Below are 21,374 nucleotides of genomic sequence, written 5' to 3'. Positions count from 1 at the left end.
TTTCAACACCTCCTCTAGGAGGCAATTAACTTAAATATGCAACATGGAAGAAAAATAAGCACCACAAAAATTAAAAAAAGACTGTGTAAGGAGGATGTTCACCAATGATTGCACTATGTTCAGCACCATTTGCAACTGTTCAAATACTGAAACAGTCCATGTTCAAATACAAAAAGATCTGGACAAGATCCAGGCTTTGACTGACAAGTGGGAACTAGTGTTCACACCACTCAAATGCCAGGAAATGACCATCTCCAATAAAAGACAATCTAACCATTGCCTCATGATATTCAATGGTGCTATCATCACTCAATTCCCCCAGTTTCAACATTCTGGAAATTGTCATTAACCAGAAACTCAACTGGATTTGTCACATACAGTGGGTACAAGAGCAGATTGGAAGCTAGGAACACTATGGCAAGTAATGACTCCTCAAAGCATGTCCACCATTCTACAAGGCACAAGTCAGGATGTGATGGAATACTCCCCACTTGTCTAGCTGGATGCAGTTTCAACAACACTCAAGAAGCTTGACACTATCCAAGAAACAGCAGCCTGTACCACATCTATAAGCATCCATTCAATCCACTAGCAACGCTCAGTAACATCAGTGTGAACTATTTACAAGACGAACAGAAGTTCTCCAAAGATTCTTAGACAGCAACTTCCAAACCCCCAACCACTTCCATCTAGAAGAACAAGGGCAGTAGGTACAAGACAATACCATCAGCTGCAAGACCCCTTCCAAGCCACTTACCATACTGGCATGGAAAAGATATCATTCCTTCAATGTCACTGGGTCAAAATCCCGGAATTCTCTCCCTAATGACATTGTGGGTCAACCTACAACATGTATTTTCAAGATGACAGCTCACCACCACCTTCTTAAGGGAACTGCTGGCCAGCCATCACATCCCATGAATGAATGCAAAAAAAACCCGTGCAAGTTAGGTATAGTCACAGAACTGTCGGGGAGGGAGTTCCAGGATTTTCACCCAGCAACTGTGAAGGAATCGAGATATAGGTCCATGAGGGGCACGAACATAAGGAGTCTTGATTTCAACATTTTATAAATAGCTTTAGGTATCAGCAAAACCTCCAATATTTCAAGTCAGATTACTTTGATTTTAGTATAACACAACGCTGAAAATATGTAAGGGAGTTCTAAACTCCAGCAGATTCAAAAAGTGGTCAATATCAAAACAGTTAAAGCAAGGTTTTAAAGTAGCTCCTCTAAGACAAATTCAACAGTTATGTACCAGAGTGTGAAATCACAGGCTTGCCATAGCAGCATTGAGCAGAGTAAATGGGCAAGAAGCATCATGTGTACTTCGCCCTGTGACCTCATACATCACTCATCTTATCTCATGTTTGCCGCCTTTCACTGGTTCCCCTTCTCATTTTTCTTGATCTTTTCCCCCAGCCCTGTAAACTTTCCCAGTTCCCTTTATCCTGTTTCCCTGGCTCTTGCCATCTGCCTATTTTTGTTGCCAACATTAACATGGAGTGCTTCTGCATCACCCCTGCTTCAGCCTTGTCCCCCGTCCTTCCCTGCTTGCTCTGGTCTACACCGAACGTTGGCAGATACTGCAATGAAAAGCAGATACATTAAGGTCACTAAAATTTGGAAAAATGCCCTTTTAAAGCATTGTTTAAATATTCCTTACATGCACACTTCCACATTAGAGATATGGTATATCATAATTTAAATGAGAAGTCCCATGATTACTAAGCCATTGAGACCAGAGTCTTTAACCAAGGAGCAGTTTGAGTACCACTGACTGACATAAACACAGAAAATAGGAAGAGGCCATTGAGCTCTTTGAGCTTGCCCCACCATTCAATATGAGCATGGCCGATCATTCACCTCTGTTCTTGGTTCCTGCTTTATCTCCATACCCTTTCATCTTTTAGCCTTAAGAATTATATCTAACTCCTTCTTGAAAGCATTCAATGTTTTGGCTTAAACCATTTTCTGTGAGAGGGGATCTTCCGGCTCACCATTCTCTGGGTGACGAATTTTATTCTCATCTCTGTCTGAAATGGCCTACACTGTATCCTGAGATTGTGCCACCCCCTGGTTCTGGACTTCCCTGTCATTAGGAACATCGTTTACCTTGTTTAGTCCTGTTAGAATTTTACAGGTTTCAATGTGATCCACACTCAATCTTCTAAACGCCAGTGAATATGGTCCTAACCTATGCAAGCTCTCTTCATACGTCACTCCTTCCATCGCAGGAATCAGTCTGGTAAACCTTTGTTGTGTTTTTTCCATAACCCAAAACATCTTTCTTTAGTTAAGGAGACTAAAACAGCACACAATACTCGGTGTGGTCCCGGAAGATCCTTTTACAATTGCAGTAAGGTATGCCAGTTCTTGTACTTGAATTTTCACACTATGAAGGCTAACATACCATTAGTCTGTGCTGTGTGTAAATCAACATAAGTTACCTTTAAGTTGGCTACTTTATTAAGAAATCTCAGACAATCAAGTACTGAAACACTGATTTAAAGTTTTATTGCATGAAGCAATGGCACGGTGGCTCAGTGGTTAGCACTGCTGCCTCACAGCACCAGGGACCAGAGTTCGATCCCAACCTTGGGCGACAGTCTGTGTGCATGGAGTTTGCACATTCTCCCTGTGTCTGCGTGGGTTTCCTTCAGGTGCTCCAGTTTTCTCCCAAAATTCAAACGTGCAGTTCAGGTGAGGTGGCCATGCTAAATTGCCCATAGTGTTCAGGGACGTATAGTTAAGTGCATTAGTTAGAGGAAATGTAAAATAAAAGGGTGTGGGAATGGGTCTGGGTGACATACTCTTTGGAGAGTCTTGTTGGGCCAAATGGCCTATTTCCACACTTTAGGGATTCTAAAAGCAACCAAAACAAGACATGTCAAGGAAGCAAGTTAAGCCTCACAACCCAACTTGGCTATTACTAGATTAATGGTGAAACTTGGCCACAACCCCAAGTGAAGCCTGCCTCTGAAAGTACCCAGGATTCAATCCGTAATCACAGTTGCTCTCCAGAGTTCTGCTAAAAATGGAGTTCTGGTGTTCGATTCTTATACAGATTTCTGTCATTCAAGTTATTAATGATGATTCTTTAAGTTATTTCATCAAAATTACTGCAAGTCTGCAGCTTGCCACCTTGTCAGAAGTAGCTTTTTTGTTCCTTGTTACACTTGGCCTTAACTGTTTGTTCAACTGTTTGATTAACTTCTTAAATTCTTCTTCTGGGGAATCGGTTGTCCTTTGTGGCAATACAGCATACAGTTTATCCGCAGGCGTCAAAGCAGTTTTTTTTCATATATCTCCACTCCCCCTTTTGTGTAACATGACTAATTGCTTTCAAATCCCTGACAAGTTTGTCCTGAAGAGTTTATTCCAGGCAGTTAATGTTGCTTCTTTCTGCATGCAAGTTTATAGTTTGGTGATTCTTTCAATCCATGAACAGTTATTAAAGTTCTGAAGGCTATAATATCACGTGTTTCACCACATGCTGTATTTACTTTCAGCAACCAAGGTTACTCAGGCCTCACTGCAGTTCTCCCTTTTCCATTCTATTGCCCTTCAGATAATACCAAGTGGATAACCTCACATTTATCCACATTATGCTTCATCCGTCATGTACTTGCCTATTCACTCAACTTGCCCAAATCACTATAAGACTGAGCAAAAGTAGATTATTCAGACAGCCAATCAAGTCTGCTCTGCCATCTGTCACCAGATCTGTCTGATCTGATAATCCTCAACTCCACTTTTCTGCCTTTTCCCCAAAGGATGCGAAATAAAGGCAAGAGCAAAACATTGCATCAGCATGCTTGAAGAAGAACGTTAAGTGTACTGGGTTAATTTTAATTTTGTAAAGTTTGGCCTAACATCACAAGATCCTCAAATAAAAGCAAGATAATGCAAATCTGCAATCTGAAAATTAAAGAAAATGCCTAAGCAACTCAGCAGGCTTGATAACATTTGTGGAGAGAGAAACAGATTTAACCTTCAAGTTTGATCTGACTCTTAAGAATGTCAGTTTTAGTTGCTCTGAAGAAATCATACTGGATCTAAAATGTTAACTCACTCTCTCTCCACTAATGCTGCCAGCCCTGCTGAGTTTCTCCAGCTTTGTGTTCATTTCAGATTTGCAGGATCAGCAGTATTTTTTTTTAATTCATTCCAAATAATCATTTTAATGAAATTAAGCTAATTAGCAGTGCAGCAAATGTGTTTGAAACTCACCAGAAACAGCCATTGTATCACTAACCCAAGCAATTGAAAAAATCCAGTCTTTGTGCCCATCCTAGAAAAAAGCATTTACAAATTAGTTCCAGTAAAGAAAACAAATCTACTTCAAGGTGTTAGACAGCAATAAAACTACAAGAAAATCAAATCCAAATGTTTTAAACAAATCCATTGTTCGCTTAAACTTGAGGTGTGAAGCTTATAATCTAGGCCTTTAAATTTAAGTCTCAGCTAATAACTTTAATAAATGAACCCCTACAGTTTAGATGTTTAACTTACATCTCCCACACAAACAGGATCCAGGGTTGGCAGGCGATAAATGGCAATGCTGTTTGGGTTGTCTCCTCCAGTAGCTAACAAGGTACGAGAAGGGTTCAGTTCAATGGCATGGATACCACAACCTTGCTGATCCATGACGACACTGGGCTGTTCCCGATCCTTCAACATGGGAATTTTTGTTATCTGACCAGTCATAATATCCATCACCAAGAGCTACAAAAACAACAGCAGAAATTACAGTGTCACCCTACATTTTAACTCAACTAAGTTTTTTTTTTAAGTTCCTTAAACAGTTGTTTGCAAAATGAGCTGATCATCTAATCCCTCAATTAGTATGAATTGCTCCTCAATTCATATTATTTAGAAAAGTTGAATAAAAATGGATGGAACAGCAATTTTGGCTGACAACATTTAATGTTGTCATTAAAAACTTACATTGACAGTATGAGATATATTGTGCTCAATGAAATAATCTAACAAAAAAATTAGACAAAAAGAATCAGTTCAATAGCTACCTGATCTGTTGACAAGATGGTTAAGAGTACAATGCCAACAATGTATGTAGTCTCTGTGCTGGCTGTGGCACTACTTTCATCTTGGGGCCTGCCTTTTCTAATTATTTCAATGTGATCTCATAACATCATTGAGAGACAACTTGAGATAGACATTTGTGTGGTGGCATGATGATCAACCTCAGAAAACCAAGGATGAACAGAGACAGGTGACATAGAAAGGGTACTTGTGCCTAAGCACTGCAGTAGATGATTTCAGTTTTGATGCTGCGAATGTGACAAATTGCTTAATCTTAATTTGGCAAAATGCCATTATTACATGTAATAAAGCACAAAAGTATGAATTTGGCCCTGTAGCCTCATGATGGAATGTTCTACGCAGCCTCCTCCCACCTCTCTTTGTCAAATGCTATTACAAAATTCTTCCATTCCTTTCATCCTAATGCCCCTTAAATGCACTTAGTCACCTCAAACAGTGAGCTCTGTATTTTAACTACTCGTGAGATAAAGAGGGTTCTTTTTAAGTTTTTATTGGATTTATTAACAACTATGATATTTATGGCCTCTATTCTGATCACAAGTGGAAACATCTTCTGTACTTCAACACTGTCAAACCCCTTCTTTAAAGATCTTCATCAGGTCACTCCTCAGTCATTTCTCTTTGAGATAAGAACAATTCCACCAAGGGTCGAGGAGATCGACCATAATTAACCCCTTAGATTTAAAAATAATCTAAAAATTAGAAAAATACCATTGCGCGAAGGTGAGAATTGTGCTAATCTATTTTGCAATTTCAACTCACTCAATTTCTGCTTGCCACTCCTGTGCAATGACGACAGCAGCTTCTGCCAAGACTAGGCCCAGTGAATGAGATGGTAGAGAGGTGAAGATCGCTGCTCAGAAAGCTTATTAAGCAGTAGTCTCCACCTCTCTCCCAGCTCATTTAGTGTGCCTGGTCTTGGCAAAAACTGCTGTCAAGTGTATCCCACAGCTTATTTTGTCTTGATGCATTTGCTGCATGGTTAATTGAACTTGGTGCTCTTCTGTTCGCCTCCCATACTCCTAAATCCTCATACCATGATCAGCCATCAGTAGTAACTATAACCCACCACTACAAAAATTACGTAATGGCAACATCATCCATAAATATATGTCAATGGTGCTTCAGATTTTGAATTCTCTACTTGTATTATTTTAAAAAATCACTTAATTGGACACATATTTTGGGTTGAGCTGAGGAGATTAAATCAATTCTGTTCTTTAATTTTCATTGTACATTCTTGCTTTTAGCTTTAAAATACTGGTACATGAGGTAAAAATTGAGTTACAACTTGGAGTGGCTGATGTGCAAGAGAAAGTGGAAGCAACAACCAGAGAACTTTTATGTAGGGAGAAAAATGGTGCTCTGCTCCAAACATGACATTGAAGACTGTGCATGTGTGTTTAAGAGCGAGTGTGTGTGTTGTGTGCAAAGGGAGAGAGGGGTCTTAAAGTATGTGGAAAGGGGTGAAAATTCCTGCTTTAGATTACATTGCTCAAATCATCAAATATAAAACAAAAATACTATATTTGGGTTTTTGATCTATGCATGCAATGAAGAATATTGAGTTTTGACAGAAGGTGCAGAGGGGGAATGACCAGGATGTACAGAATGGTGATATTGCTCGACTAGTAATCCAGAGCCCCAGCTCCAGAGGCACGAGTTCAAATTTTACCATGGTACTAGCAGGTATCGAAATTCAGTAATATTATTACTGGTCACATTCATAATTATAACAAAACGACCAGGTTAGTGTAAAAACACACTTGGATCACAAACGTTATTGACGACTTGCTTAGTCTGGCCTACAGGTGACTCTAGATCCACAGCAATATAGTTGACTCTTAACAGGTCTCAAACGACCAAGCAAAGAACTCAATTCGATCAAAACTCTTAGATTTAAAAAAAGTACTATGGACACATCTATCCATGCTGCATGACTCTGTGACTATATGACCTGGACACCAACAATTCAAGACAACAATTAAGGATGGACAATAAATGTTAGCCTTGTTTACAACACTAACATGTCAAAATTGCTAAGTCTTCTAAAAACACAGACAAGCAGCTGGAAGTGATTGAAGAATTAATAAAAGACTAGATGAATGATTTGAAATAAGGAGATTTTCAAAAGTCATGCTATAACATAAGTTTGCTAAAAATGTACATGTAACAGATGTCATTCATACAGAAATTTAACCTTTTGGAAAAACAACAAAGACAGGTATTGAGAATGGCACAAGTTTGTCTTCAAATGGAACTTCCTAAGTACTCAAATTAATTATTGTGCATATGAAAACATAAGCAACACAGTGTCCTGAGGCTTTTTCAGGTGGTCAGAATTTTGAATTTTCCTTCCCGATAGAGTGGTGGAGGCTGATTAATAGAAAGTAATATTCAAAGTTGGGTTAGACAGGGTTTTGATTTACAAGGGAGTCAAGGGTTATAGGATGGTGGGCTGGTGGTCAAAGGTGGAATTGAGAGTACAACAGTCTTGCATTCAAGACAATTTTTTTACAATGAAATGTATCTACAATAATCAAGAAAGGTCCTACTGCGAGACCCGATCGTTGAGTGATGTGGACCAAGTACAGCAAGTGTTACTGAAACATTTCGGGGATAGTGATCATTGTATCATAAGCTTTAGCATGATTATGTAAAATGATGAATAATCTAGAACAAAAGTAGTCCACTGGCAGACAGTCAACCTTTTGGGGGATTAAAAATAACATACAGCTGGGCTGGATAGACCGGAGATTGATCAGGCAGAGTCAAGGTATATTACCTCAAAACCCAAAAGGTAGACCCATTCCAGAGCTCCCTGGATGACATGGTAAAATAAATTAAGTTGAACAATGAAGTAAAATTGTGCACAATAGGCAAGAAAAAAATTACAATTAAGGAACAAGCTGAACATACAAAAGAAAAATCCCAAACGTCTTCAACAGGGGACAGAAGGGGAGCCCATCAAGGAAGATGGTGGAGCAGCAATGTCAGGAGTTTCTGGGGGAAATTTGGGAGACACAAGGAAGAAACATACTAAAGGGTGGATGAGGCAACCATGCCTGACAAGGGACATCAAGGACCGAATAAAAGCAAAAGGAAAAGCATACAAAGTGGTGAAGATTAGTGGGAAGTCAGGTGATTGGAAGCCTTTAAAAACCAACTGAGGCTAACTTAAAAAAATGGGAGAGGAAATTGAAATACAACAGTAAGTTAACTAGTAACATAAAAGATGAGTACAAGAGTTTTTTTTAAGATATACAAAAGGTAAGATGGTCAAGCATGCACATTGTATTGTTGGAAAGTGAGCCTGGAGTAGTAGTAATAGGGAACAAAAAAAATGGTGGTAGAACTGAATAGATAGTTTGCACGATCGAAGACATCAGCAGCATACCAGAACTTGAACAATCAGGGTCAGAGGTGAGTGTAGTGACCATCTTTAAAGAGATGTTGGGGTAGTTGAAGGGTTGTAAACTGGATAAATCACCTGGATTAGATGGAGAAGACTAAGTTTCTATAGGAGATGGCTGAGGAGATTGTGCAGGCATTGGTGATGATCTGACATAAATCAGGATGGATCCCACAGGACTGGTAAATAGTTAACGTACCGCCCCTGTTAAACAAGGGGACAAGGCAGAAGACGAGAAATTATAGCTCAGTTAGCCAGAACTCAGTCATTGGTAGTACTTCAGTCCATTATTAAGATTAAAGAGTACTTGGAGGTGCATGGTAAAATATGGTTATCTCGGTACGGCTGCATGAAAGGGAAATCATACTTGACAACTCTGTTTGAAATATTTGAGGAGGTGATAAGCAAGTTAGACAAAGGAGAGCCAGTGGGCATGAATGATTTGGAATTCCAGAAGGGGTTTGACAAGGTGGCACCAAAATAAATAACAGCCCATTCATTAGGAGCAAGGTACTGGCATGGATGGAGGATTGACTAACTGGCAGAAGTCAGAGTGGGTAAATAAAGGAGTATTTTTGAGGATGGTAGCTGGGGACTACTGGAGTGCCGCAGGGGTCAGTGGTTGGGATCATTCACAACTACTCACGTTATTTATTAACAGTTTGGACAAAGAAACTGCTAGGTTTGCTTATGATACAAAGACAGGTGGAGGGACAGGGAATATTGAAGAGTTGGGGAGGCTAAAGAAGGACTTGAACATGCTAGGAATGTAGGCCCAAGAACTGGCAGATGGAATACAACATGGAAAAATATGAAGTCATGGAATTTGGAAAATAGAGGCAGAGATTATTTTCTAAATGGGGAACAGCTTCAGAAGTCTGAAAGTACAAAGGGATTTAGGAGCCTTAGTTCAACATTCTCATAAACTTAACAAGCAAATTAAGTTGGCAGTTAGGAAGGCAAACACAATGCTAGCATGCATTGCGAAGGGTCTAGAATACAAACACAGTCTGGTCAGACTGCATTTACAATGTTATGAGCGGTTTCCATCGAAGAAATGCTAACTGGGGATTTACATATAAGGTACGGCAGAGATGTTAAATAAATATTTCACATCTGTCCTTATGTCACAAAGTAAGCATGCAGGTGCAGCAGAAAAAGAAGTCAAATGATATTTGGCCTTAATAACAAAAGAATTTGTACAAAAGCAAGGATGTCTTGCTTCAACTATGCAATGTATTGATGAGACCACACCTACAACATTTTGTATGGTTTTGGTAGCCTTTTCTGACAATGGATGTTCTGGCTATGAAAGAAATGCTACAAAAGTTTAACAGACGGATTCCTGGTATGACAGGTCTGACACAGAGATTAGATGGGTTAAGGCTGTTTTCATTGGGACTTAAAGGAATAGTTTTTTCGAGTGAGGGGGTTGATCTCATAGAAACCTATGAAATCTAAACACACTTAGATACAGTAAATGCAGGAAGGATGCTCCCAATAGCCGCAGAGTCCAGAACCAAGGGTCACAGTAGGAATATTCAGCAAGACATTCAGAACTGGGATGAGGAGAAAGGACTTCACCCAGAGTAAGCCTGTGGAATTCTCTGCCACAGAAAGCAGTTAGAATCATAGAGTCATAGAGATGTACAGCACGGAAACAGATCCTTTGGTCCATGATGACCAGATATCCCAACCTAATCTAGTCCCATTTGCCAGCACTTGGCCCATATCCCTCTAAACCTTTCCTATTCAGATCCCATCCAGATGCCTTTTAAATCTTGCAATTGTATCAGGTCCACGACTTTCTCTGGCCGCTCATTCCATACACGCACCACCTTCTGCGAGGCCAAAATACTGACACTTTTCAGGAAGGAAATGGATATAATTCTTAGGGCTAAAGAGATCAAAGGTATGAGGCAAAAGTTGGAACAGGGTACTGATTAAATTAGATTAGATTAGATAGATTAGATTAATTTACAGTGAGGAAACAGGCCCGTCAGCCCAATAAGTCCACATCGACCCTCCGAAGGGTAACCCACCCAGACCCATTTCCCTCTGACTAACGCACCTAACACTATGGGCAATTTAGCATGGCCAATCTATCTGACCCACACGTGTTTTGGACTGTGGGAAGAATCCAGACCACCCGAAGGAAACCCACGATGACATGGGGAGAATGTGCCAACTCCACACAGACAATCGCCCGAGGCTGGAATAGAATCTGGGACCCTGGTGCTGAGAGGCAGTAGTGCTAACCACTGAGCCACCGTGCCGCCCACAGTAATCAGGATTAGGATGATCAGTCTTGATCATATTGAATAGCGGAGCTAGATCCAAGGGCCTAATAGCCTACTTCTGTTCCTATTGTCTATGTCTGCTTATGTGGCAAATGTTGCCCATGTCATGGTGACAATGAAAAAAACACACCATTAGGAGGAAGTAAAATTGATAGTGATTTTATTCAATTAAGCTGTCTATACCTAAAGTTGACAAGGCACCAGGACTAATGAGATGCATCCAACAATATAAATGGAAGTGAAGGTTGAAACTGCAGAGAAACTGACAGCAATCTTTCATCTTCCTTAGACTCAGGGATGGTGCCAGAAGACTAGAGAATTTCAACTATCAGAAAAGATTGTCAAGTTAAGCCCAAAAATTATAGATCAGTCAGCTTAACCTTGGTAGTTGGGAAATTTCTAGAAATATAATTATTGCTAAAAGGAGATAAGAAGTTGAAGCTTTATACCTTGCACTTATCTGAAGTAGGATGCAAAAAAGAGCTCTGAAAAAGAGAACACTGCTTTATTCAGCTTTACTAATTGTTTGGGCCATCATTGGCCAGGGTGTTGGAATGGAAATGTCACAGAAATTGGCTGTCTGCATGATGTTTTTTATGAAATAATTCCTGGAAAGAATTAATTGGAATAGGAATAATAGCAACAGAAAAGAATATGGTTAATTAGGAAAAGCCTGCATGGATTTGTTAAGAGAAAATTGTAACTAACCAACCTGGGGTTTTTTTGAAGATGGAACAGAGAGTTGAAATGGCATACATTGAATTCCAAAAGACAGAAATGCACCCAAGATCCTCAGACAGCACCTTCCAAACCCATGACCACTTTTTTCTAGAAGGATAAGGGCGGCAGATACATGGGAAGACCACCACCTTCAGTTCCTCTCCAAACCACTCATCTTCCTGACTTAGAAATGTATCGCTGTTCCTTCATTGCCCCTGAGCCAAATCTGGATGGCGAATAGTTAGAGGAATTCTTGCAAATATATCTGCTGCCCTGGTCTTTCCTGATGCCAGTGGTTGTGGGTTTGCAAGACGCTACCCAAGGAATCTTGATCAATTTCTGCAGTGTATCTTGTAAATAACACAGTGTTCCTACTGTGTATTGCAGGAAATGAATGTTTATGTATGTGGGGCCAATAAACAGGTTTCTCTTTCCTGGATGGTGTCAGGTTCCTGAAGTCTTGTTAGAATAGCACTCATCCAGCCATATTAGGAGCATTCTTTCACAGTCCTGACTTCTAAGTTGTAAATGGTGGGCTGGCTTTGGGAAATTAGGTGGTAAGTTACTTATTGGAGCCACAGAATTTGCACACTGTTAATCCAGTTTAGTTTAAGATCAATAATAACTTCCAGAGTGGGGGGATTTGCTGATTGTAATATCATTAAATATTCAATTTCTAGAAGGCATTTGATAAAGTGCCACTCAAAAGCTTATTGCACAATACAGGAGCTCACAGTATTGGGGGTAACATATTAGCATGGACTGAAGATTAGCTAATGTACAGGAGGTGGAGAGTTGAGATTAATAGGTCTGTTTCAGGTTGGATTTAACTCGAAGTGCCACAAGGATCAGTTCGAGAGCCTTAATTATTTATCATCTATATCACAAGGAGAGGGTAGCGTGTAATGTATCTAAATTAGCTGATGATATAAAAAATAAGCATGAGGGTGTGTTGTGATGAAAACATGAAGAATCTGCAGGGAGTATAGACAGGTTGATTGAGTAGGCAAAAACTTGACAAACAGAGTTTAACATCGGAAAATGCGAGATTGTGTACTTTGATAGGCAGACCCAAAAGATAAACTATTATTGATAAGGTGAGAGACTCCAAAAATATTGCAGTGCTGAGGGTGTTCTTTTGTATGAAACATAAAGTTAATAGGCAGGTGCAGCAAGTAGTTAAGTTAAATAGAATTTTGGCCTTATTGTTATGGGGTTGAAGTTTAAAAATAGGGAAGTCTTGAAGCAACCATATAGGATGGTGGTGAAGTATTGTGTACAGTTTTGATCTTTGTATTTAGGAAATGATATATCAGCATTAGGGACTGATTACTAGGATGAAGGGATTGCAATATCAAGAACGGCTGAATGGGTTAGTCATTTGTTCATTAGAGTTTAGAAGAATGAGGGTTGATAATATTAAAACACACAACATTCTAAAGGAGTTTATAATAGCCACAGGAGTTTATCGAAACTAATACATTTTGAACAACAATGCATGAATGGATGCATGCAGTGTGTTGGGATGGACAGTTGAAATAAACATTTGTGTCACTGTTCCAGGAATGATTTTCCTCGAGGAAAATGTTCAGTTTTTGAACAGCCATATTTTGGACAATCTAACTGTGGTATAATGTAAATCATACTCCATTTCTCAATTGGGATATTTACAATTAACAATTGCTGAATCTCCACATGCTCCATTATTCACTTAATCATATACTGTATAGTAAACAGAGAAACAAAATTATGTTTATACTAGAATTAAGTATATTGATTGATCAAGATGACCATGAGAACATGCAATGGATTCAATACACTCAAACAGAGTGTTAAGTTTCTCTGAAATGCTCTAAATTTATCTGGTGTTCCAGGTAAATGAAAGCACTCTGGGTTAGTGACAGAAGCTGTTGATGACTTTGAAATAGGTTTAAGAAAAATTTTTTCAAGTGAAACCATAGATCACAACCTTGTTGAACCCTACTATTTAAATTTTGAAAAGCTTTCTTAAGTATTGGGCAGTGAGGATGAAAAAATTAATAGTGATTCTTAAATACCACCTTTTACCTCTCACTCTAAGAATTAACAAAATTGAGTGATATTTCTAAAGTTTACTGACATGAAAATAAAGATTTGAAAAAACCTACCGTGTTGCATTTTGTCCCACATACCACTTGCCGATGATTTAGCCACTGGGATGCAAACACTTTGTTCAGGGTTCCCAAATGGAACTCTTCCTCCTTCAAAAGGGCAGGTAGTCTGTGAGCCGCATAACCACGTAGTGCTTGTTGGTAGCTCTTCTCATTACGAAGCTTAATCTGTTGACCCGCAAGGTAACAGACAAAGGACTTCCTCACAAGTGGTAGCTTTTTCTTTTTACGTAGTGAGAGATCCTGGCTGCACTGTTGAAGGTAAATGCGAATAAATTAGAAATTTCATTTAATTGATCAATGATTTTTCAGAAACAAATAATTAGTCTTAAGAGTAACCTTTGCTCAGATAACCAATTGCTTAAAGTACTCAAGTCAGATAGTCACAATCTTTAATTTCTTTGGTTTGAAAAACTTTGGTTTTAAAACTTAAGTCAGATAGTCACAATCTTTAATTTCTTTGGTTTAAGTTTTAAAATTACAATTGATTTGCTACAGCTATTCTTTTCCATGCCAGTATTATTAGTCAATATCAGAGGTGTGCAAGGTCACAAAGAAAACAACAAAGAGTGCAATATTCTGACGTTTTAAACCCACTTTCTCCCCTTACTATTCTTCCGAACCAAGTTCGCAAAGAAAAATAAGTAATGGACATCCAACTATCCTTGGAAAAAGCAGTATAAAATTTACAGTCACAGACTATCTTAATGCATCTGCCAAAAGAAATGAGATTTCCAAAAATCTCTCCCTCCCAAAGATTAATAGTCCAGGATATTGATCCAACACTGTATACATAGTAAACAACATAGTGCAGCTCAATCATTTGAAGGATTAGACACAGTGGTCCAGAGAGAACATAATCTATATCAGTAAGTATTCTCTCAATAGTCAAACATTCATTCTGTTTCATAAAAGGGAATAAATAAACATAGCAACATAAACATTTAAAACTACTGCGTGATTGAGATTTCTTTTGCTTGAAAGCTGGCACTTTTATATGGATCATCTTGAGATGAAAGTTTCAGTTGGTTTGAACTGCACGATTATAGGGTGGATTTCATAGGTGATCTAGGTGGGGTTGATGATATAGATTTCTACCAACTTTTCACTTCCATTTCTTGACATTCATTGGACTTCGGGATGAAATTCAAGGCAACTAGCTATGTTGAGTGATGTCATCAAGTAATCCATCATATTGAGCTATTCTTAATTGACACAAAACCGGAAAGTAAAAGCCACTGAATTTATCTTTTTTGTTTTCATTTCAACAGTTAATTTAAGTAATTCAACTAAAACACCGAATTAAAACAGAACTTAAAATAACGTTCAAAAATGTGGAAATTGTCATAGTGGAAAATTTTGGCGTTTACCAAATATAAAAGTATACCTTCAGGAACAGTAGCGGTGTTCATTACTAATTATTAATTTAGTCCACCATGAAAAGCACATTTCAAAAAATATTCCTAGGATGTGGCTCTCATTGGTTATACCAACATTCACAACTTTCCTATGCCATTCAACAGGGCATAACATTAACAAACTGTTTCACAGTGTGATGTGAGAGCCTGATATCAATTCAATGATTTGTATTTCATTACTTTCTGGAGGGACCACAACAGCATTTCCTCTGGTTAAGTGTAGAATTATTAACAGCAACTTCTGTTATTCTGCATGTAAACTCCAGATGTTGCTGTCAGATTCAGAGTAGAAAATATTCAGTTCCATCATCATTATAGCTACTGCAACACTTGGTTTGATAACTTTTGGCATTTATATCAAAGCAGAATTTTTAATCAATCATTCACATAAAATAGAAAGGCCAACATTTATTAATCCCTACCCAAATAATTCTGTGAAGGCGGTGATGAGTCACCTTCTTCAACCAATATCGTCCAAACAGTGATGGGATTTTTACAGTACTGTTAAGTGATCAAGTAATGAAAAAGGAAGAGCAACAGATGCTCAAGGCAGAATAGAGACACATTTGGAGAGGAAATTTTGAGGTAACAGGGTCGTGTGTCATTTTCAATGTAAGATCTTTAAAATTACAAGCAGTCAAAGTAAGTGTGGGTAATGACACTTGATTTAAAGCAATTCATTTCAGTTTGGAATCAAATTGAACAAATGCAAGAGATCCTCAGAAACTGAGTGGCTAGATGAATAACCGTAGACTTGAGGTTTTACAGAGATCTTTTCTACAAATTAATACCTTGCATTAAGCAAACAGGACATAATTATTGGGAAAGCATTTACAAATTAGCACAATATATATTGAAGTAGGCAGAAGAAATAGTAGAATAAGAAACCATGATGTGTTAGCAATACTTGGTATTCTCAGATCCTGTTTCCAGGTGCAGCCGATCTATAGTTAATCATTAGAAAATTCACAATCCTTGAATAGCTGTTGATCACACTTTACAGTATTATTAGGAACAAGCATACAAATGTCCCAAGTACTCGTACGCTCAACCCTTCAACCATCACCTGTTTCATACATGGCAGAGTCTTCAGACTGCTCATTAAGCTTTTCAGTCATCACAGAAATAAACAAAAAAGAAAGAGTTGAAGTAAATTATTCTCAACCTAGAGTGGCTGCCTAAAAAAGTAGAAGCTATGTGTTGGGAGATGGTCTGGGCACAACAACAATGCAGAAAGAGAGAAGTGGGTGATCATCCTCAAAAGTAGGAGTGAAATGGGTCTTAACAGAGCAGGAGACCCTCAGGTTGGTTGAAGCAATTGTTATAACAGGAGACAGGCAGCCAAATCAGCTTTCCCATCTCTGTACTTGCAAAGTAAAATTAAATCAAAGAACCCCAATAATTGGGTCACCAGACCCAAAATGTAACTGATTTCTCCTCACAGATGCTGCCAGACCTACTAAACTTTCCCAGCAACTTCTGCTTTTCTAATCCCAATTACTCCAATGGTTCTTAACCAGATTTTACAATAACCAATCTGAGACTTTGCAAATAATTATAGACAACAATTTTGTATCTTAAACAAAAGAATTAATTATTTCTCAATTTTAGCAGAGAGAAAATGAAACAGGTGTAATGTGATTGCCTTTGCTTGAAACCCATTTGTTTTCAGTCTCCATTCACACCAAAGATAGACACAAAAACAAAAAACATCTAAGAACCGTGGATGCTAGAAACCAGAAACAAAATTAGAATTTACTGGAAAAGCTCAGCAGGTCTGGCAGTACCTGTGGAGAGAAAGCAGCGTTAACATTTCAGGTTCAGTGACCCTACTTCAGAACTCATGAGCTCTTTGAGTCCTGGTGGATATGAAGTAGACAAATTCCACTGTTCACTCTACCGCTACCTCCCATCAGGGAACAAAAATGCAAGATTCAATGCAGTACAACCTTCCTCTGTCACCACTTTCTCTGTTGGTGCCATGATTTACATCGTTTGATATTTCCTCACGTCCTTGTACATTGTCGCCATTTATTTATCCAGCCACAACTGCAATATTGCCAATGAATTAAAACCTGTCCTGCCGGAAGTTTAAAAGATGTGAGACAGCTGAGCATTTGACAAGGAAGTATGATCAAGATGGAATGCAACTGTAAGGGCAGATGTATATCTAGAGTTTGAGTTTGTAGGAAAGAATTGCAATGAAGTATTTTGATGCAGTTACAAAAGTGGCACAGGAACTAGTGAAGGAAAGGTTTCATGGTATTAGTATTAAAATAAAGGGTTGCAAGGCTGTGCTTCAAGAGGTGTGAAAGGGTCTTACTGGATAGTCCTGCTAAGGTCATCAAATTTCTTCCAGCAAGATTGGTGGCAGCGAGTCAGCCTACTACCACTCCACTGCTTGTTGAATCAATTACTGGACACAGAAGAGAAGTCGTCCCTTTTTTTGTTGCTCAGTGTGACTGAAAAGAATGGAAAGATCATCCACAAAATCACACTGAATGCTCCTCCAGAAATTGACTTTTGACAAACCAATGAAAAGTGCATCTCCTTTTAACAAAGGTTGTAGAGTGTCTTTTTGTAGTATTATTCTGGTTGGATTTCTGGTCTTTTCAATCAGCAAGTTGTGGTACACACCTCACTAATTTGAAATTAAATTCAGTCTCCTGCCAACTCCACTGGCTACAAAATTAGATGCCCTGATCAAACACTGAAAAAGAGCTATTTTTATTCAATGTATACCATTCACAGAGACAGCAACACAAGAACAAGAGTAAAGTCATCTGGCCTATCAAGCCAGCTCCACAATATAATTTGATCATACCTTACCATCTATCTCAATGCCACTTTCCCATATTATCACTATATTCCTTGATGTCATTCGCATCCAGAAATCTATCAATTTCTATATTGAATATGCTCAATCTTGAACATCGTCAGTCTTCTGGAGTGCAGAATCCCAAGGATTTACCACTCCTGGGTAAAGCGATTCCTCCTCATCTTTGTCTTAAATGGCCTATCGTTGTTCGGAGATTATGTCACCTAGCTCTAGACTCAACCACCAGTGGAAACATCCTATTTCCATCCACCATGATGCCCCGTGAGAATTTGAAGTTTCAATGAGATCATCTCACTCTTAGAAAATATCGGCCCAGTTTCCCCAGTCTCACTTCATTACATCATCTTATCATCTCAGGAATCGGATTAACAATGCAGAATTAAAGCACAAATTCATGCCCAAACACACTGTAATGGTCTTGCTTCACTTCCTAGAACAACTTACTCAAATACAGAATTTCTCATGCACCAGAAATTACTTTAGAGATTAAGTATACTGTACTCTACCTGGTTGTAGCAAGAGCATTTTTCATTTGTGCTTGATACCTAGCTTCCATAGCTTGACCTCAATTTCTAGCATGACTACCCACATTGATGATATTAAGTTCCATTCTCAATTAGTGAAGAGTTGGCAAGGGTGAAAGGCCATTAGATGGCATTCCCACCAGCTGCCAATTAAAGCCCTTAAACAAGCCTTAAGAGTTCATCCTTCTAAAAGCATGCCATGCGGGGAGCACAAGGAGACTCATGTGAGACAGGGGCAAGTGCACAGGCACATTGCCTGATTTGAGACCAAGCATATGTTGAGGGGGTTAGCTGCTGAGGATTAACTTCTGCTGTTGCTGTCAATCGCCCTTGCTTGTGGCCCCCAACCTCTCAACTCAGGATCACGCTGTGTGGCCTGGGATCCAATGACAGTCCATGGCCTTCGATGTGAATATAACTGGCAGTAGTCACTCAGCTGATTTTCCAAAAGCTTTCAGTAAGCAGGAATTCCCCTTGCAGTGTCTTTGGTTCCAGGTAAAGTCTATTGCTGTACAGTTAAATGCCCGAGTTGTTTGCTGCATTTTACTCCGTAAATTCAGCAGGCTTTCCACTGGAAACAGTAAGGCGCACAGCTTTCTAGCCAGCACTGCCTCCATTAAATCCAGCACTGTGGTTCAGTCACCAACAGATGTAAAGCCAATGAGATATATTCAAATAAAAACCAACACATTCATAAAGTAAACACAGGGAAGTGAGATTAATAAATTGGAGCAGGCTTACTTCATAAATTTATCTCAGAATATATGCACAGTCAGATTATTTTGGAGATATAACAATCAACACAGATCTAAAGCCAAATGCACTCCTCAAATTAATCAATAGACAACTCAAACAACATTCCAAAACTATTACTGATCAAGTAGTTGGCAAGTGTAGCCAACTCAAATTTGTTATAAAAATCAATCTATTGCAGGACATTTGCAGATCATTTTAATCCCTTATTCAAATAAGGGTTTCAAAAGGTCAAATAAATTTGCATTCCTTGGCAGACTAAATTATATGTTACTGCACTAGTTGGATGACAAAGTGAGAGATTATTTTCAATATTTCATAAAGCAAACCTAGATTTCAAATGCATATAAGGAAATTAAATCAAATAACTTTACTAGATTTTACTGAAAATAGCCAAGTACAAGGCAGTTTAGAAGCTATTCAAAACAGCTTACTCTTATCAGTAATTCTTCCACATTATTCTTTTCCACTTGCCCAGAAACTTCTGCAATCTGCCATGGTCCTGGTCTCAACCCAAAACTGGCATTTTGTCTACTGCTGGCATACTGTAATAAGCAGTTCAATTTTGCAAGCAGCCGGGACCAGCATAGTCCCATTCCTCCTAATCCAGAGCCATTTAGAATTTAAAATAAACCCATGAATTACTCTAAAAGCCACAGTCCTTATCAAACATATCTGCCTACTAGCATCCTTCTGTACTGTGAATTGCAAACTTGCCAAAGTAAAGGTATCCCATGGATACCTGCTGGTTTACTATTGTTGTCTCCCTGATGTGTTGTATGAAATATGAATAAACTACCACTTTACACAGACACAAAGAGAGAGAGAAACAGATGGGGTGGGGAGGAGAAAAGGGAGATTTAAGAAGGTGAGTTGTGGGAAGTAAACTATTACATGAGAAATGGAGGTGGACTTGTCTCATCACATCACAAGGATGAATGACATCACAAAGGTGACCAAGACTAACTCTGGTTTTAAAATTACTCATCCCATTTCTATGCAAGTACCAGGGTTAAAATGGTTAGAGTCATGGTTAACAATCTACAGTGTAAACCCGATGCTAGACTAGCTGTTGGCGGGGTCAACATTATTGTAGAAAAATTGCATTTTTAAATCATTGGTCAGCTGCGGAAAAAAATCAAATATTGAATCACATTGGGCGTAGACTACATTATTTCTCGCCGAATCACTTTACTTCGATCTCTCACTACCATAACAATTTCTATTAGACTTCTCGTTTCCTTCTTCCCAAAAAAAAATCTTTCTGATCATTGCTACTTAATACTTCCATTCACTCATTCATTCCAACTACAAACTAAAACCAAACTCGACAACGTTGCTCTTTGAGGGCAATGCCGTACCACTTTTTCCAACAAGCTATTTTATACTACCTGACCCTATAACTAGGAACTAGGCTACTACAAGTGAATATCACTCACTCCCCCTGTGCATTTTTTGACACATGATCCTTCAATTTTAAGTTTTTGTCGCAGCAATCTTATACCTCTGCTCCACATTTACATTTCTTAAAAGCTGCAACACAAACACAGCTGCAAAACTGTGCTGCTTTCTATCACAGTACACAATTCTAGAAACATTCCAATGCTGACAATTTTGCAATTCTTCGCCACAAAAAGAGTTCAAGTTATTGGAATATTCCTATATATAAATTGTGTTCCTTATGTGCTTACACAAAAAGAACAGTGCCAGTTCAATCTGCAAGTCAATGTTACTTATAAATATTCAATTATGATGTTTGTGTTAAATTAAGAGCATTAATTTAAGTAACAAAATTAGTGATTGCATTAGTACAATTATTCATCAACATGAACATTGAGAGACTACTTGACAAATAATAAAGCCTAAGAAAAAATGTGAGCGGCACGGTGGCACAGTGGTTAGCACTGCTGCCTCACAGCGCCAGACACCTGAATTCAATTCGCACCTCAGGCAACTGTCTGTGTGGAGTTTGCACATTCCCCCCCGTGGCTGCGTGGGTTTCCTCCCACAGTCCAAAAATGTGCAGGTTAGGTGAACTGGCCATGTTAAATTGCCTGTAGTGTTAGGTGAAGGGGAATGGGTCTGGGTGGGTTGCTCTTCAGAGGGTCGGTGTGGACTTGCTGGGCTGAAGGGCCTGTTTGCACACTAAGTAAGTAAAATAATCCCAATTATCATTTTGATCATAACAGG

At 38.8% G+C, this 21,374-nt stretch overlaps 1 protein-coding gene across 1 annotated transcript in view; it reads right to left on the bottom strand.

Annotated features, from left to right (window-relative positions):
* The window catches only part of dcaf12 (DDB1 and CUL4 associated factor 12), a 93,607-nt gene that overhangs the window by 57,868 nt on the left and 14,365 nt on the right, over positions 1 to 21,374 (bottom strand). Inside the window, exons 2-4 of the mRNA XM_043687546.1 lie at positions 13,648 to 13,902; positions 4,517 to 4,729; positions 4,235 to 4,295 (exon numbers count right to left, since the gene is read on the bottom strand). Coding sequence (XP_043543481.1) covers positions 4,235 to 4,295; positions 4,517 to 4,729; positions 13,648 to 13,902 — 529 coding nt within the window. The remainder of the gene's footprint in view (positions 1 to 4,234; positions 4,296 to 4,516; positions 4,730 to 13,647; positions 13,903 to 21,374) is intronic.

The sequence above is a fragment of the Chiloscyllium plagiosum genome, chromosome 1, assembly GCF_004010195.1.
Source record: "Chiloscyllium plagiosum isolate BGI_BamShark_2017 chromosome 1, ASM401019v2, whole genome shotgun sequence".
NCBI lineage: Eukaryota > Metazoa > Chordata > Chondrichthyes > Orectolobiformes > Hemiscylliidae > Chiloscyllium > Chiloscyllium plagiosum.
This window is presented reverse-complemented; position numbering and strand designations above follow the sequence as displayed.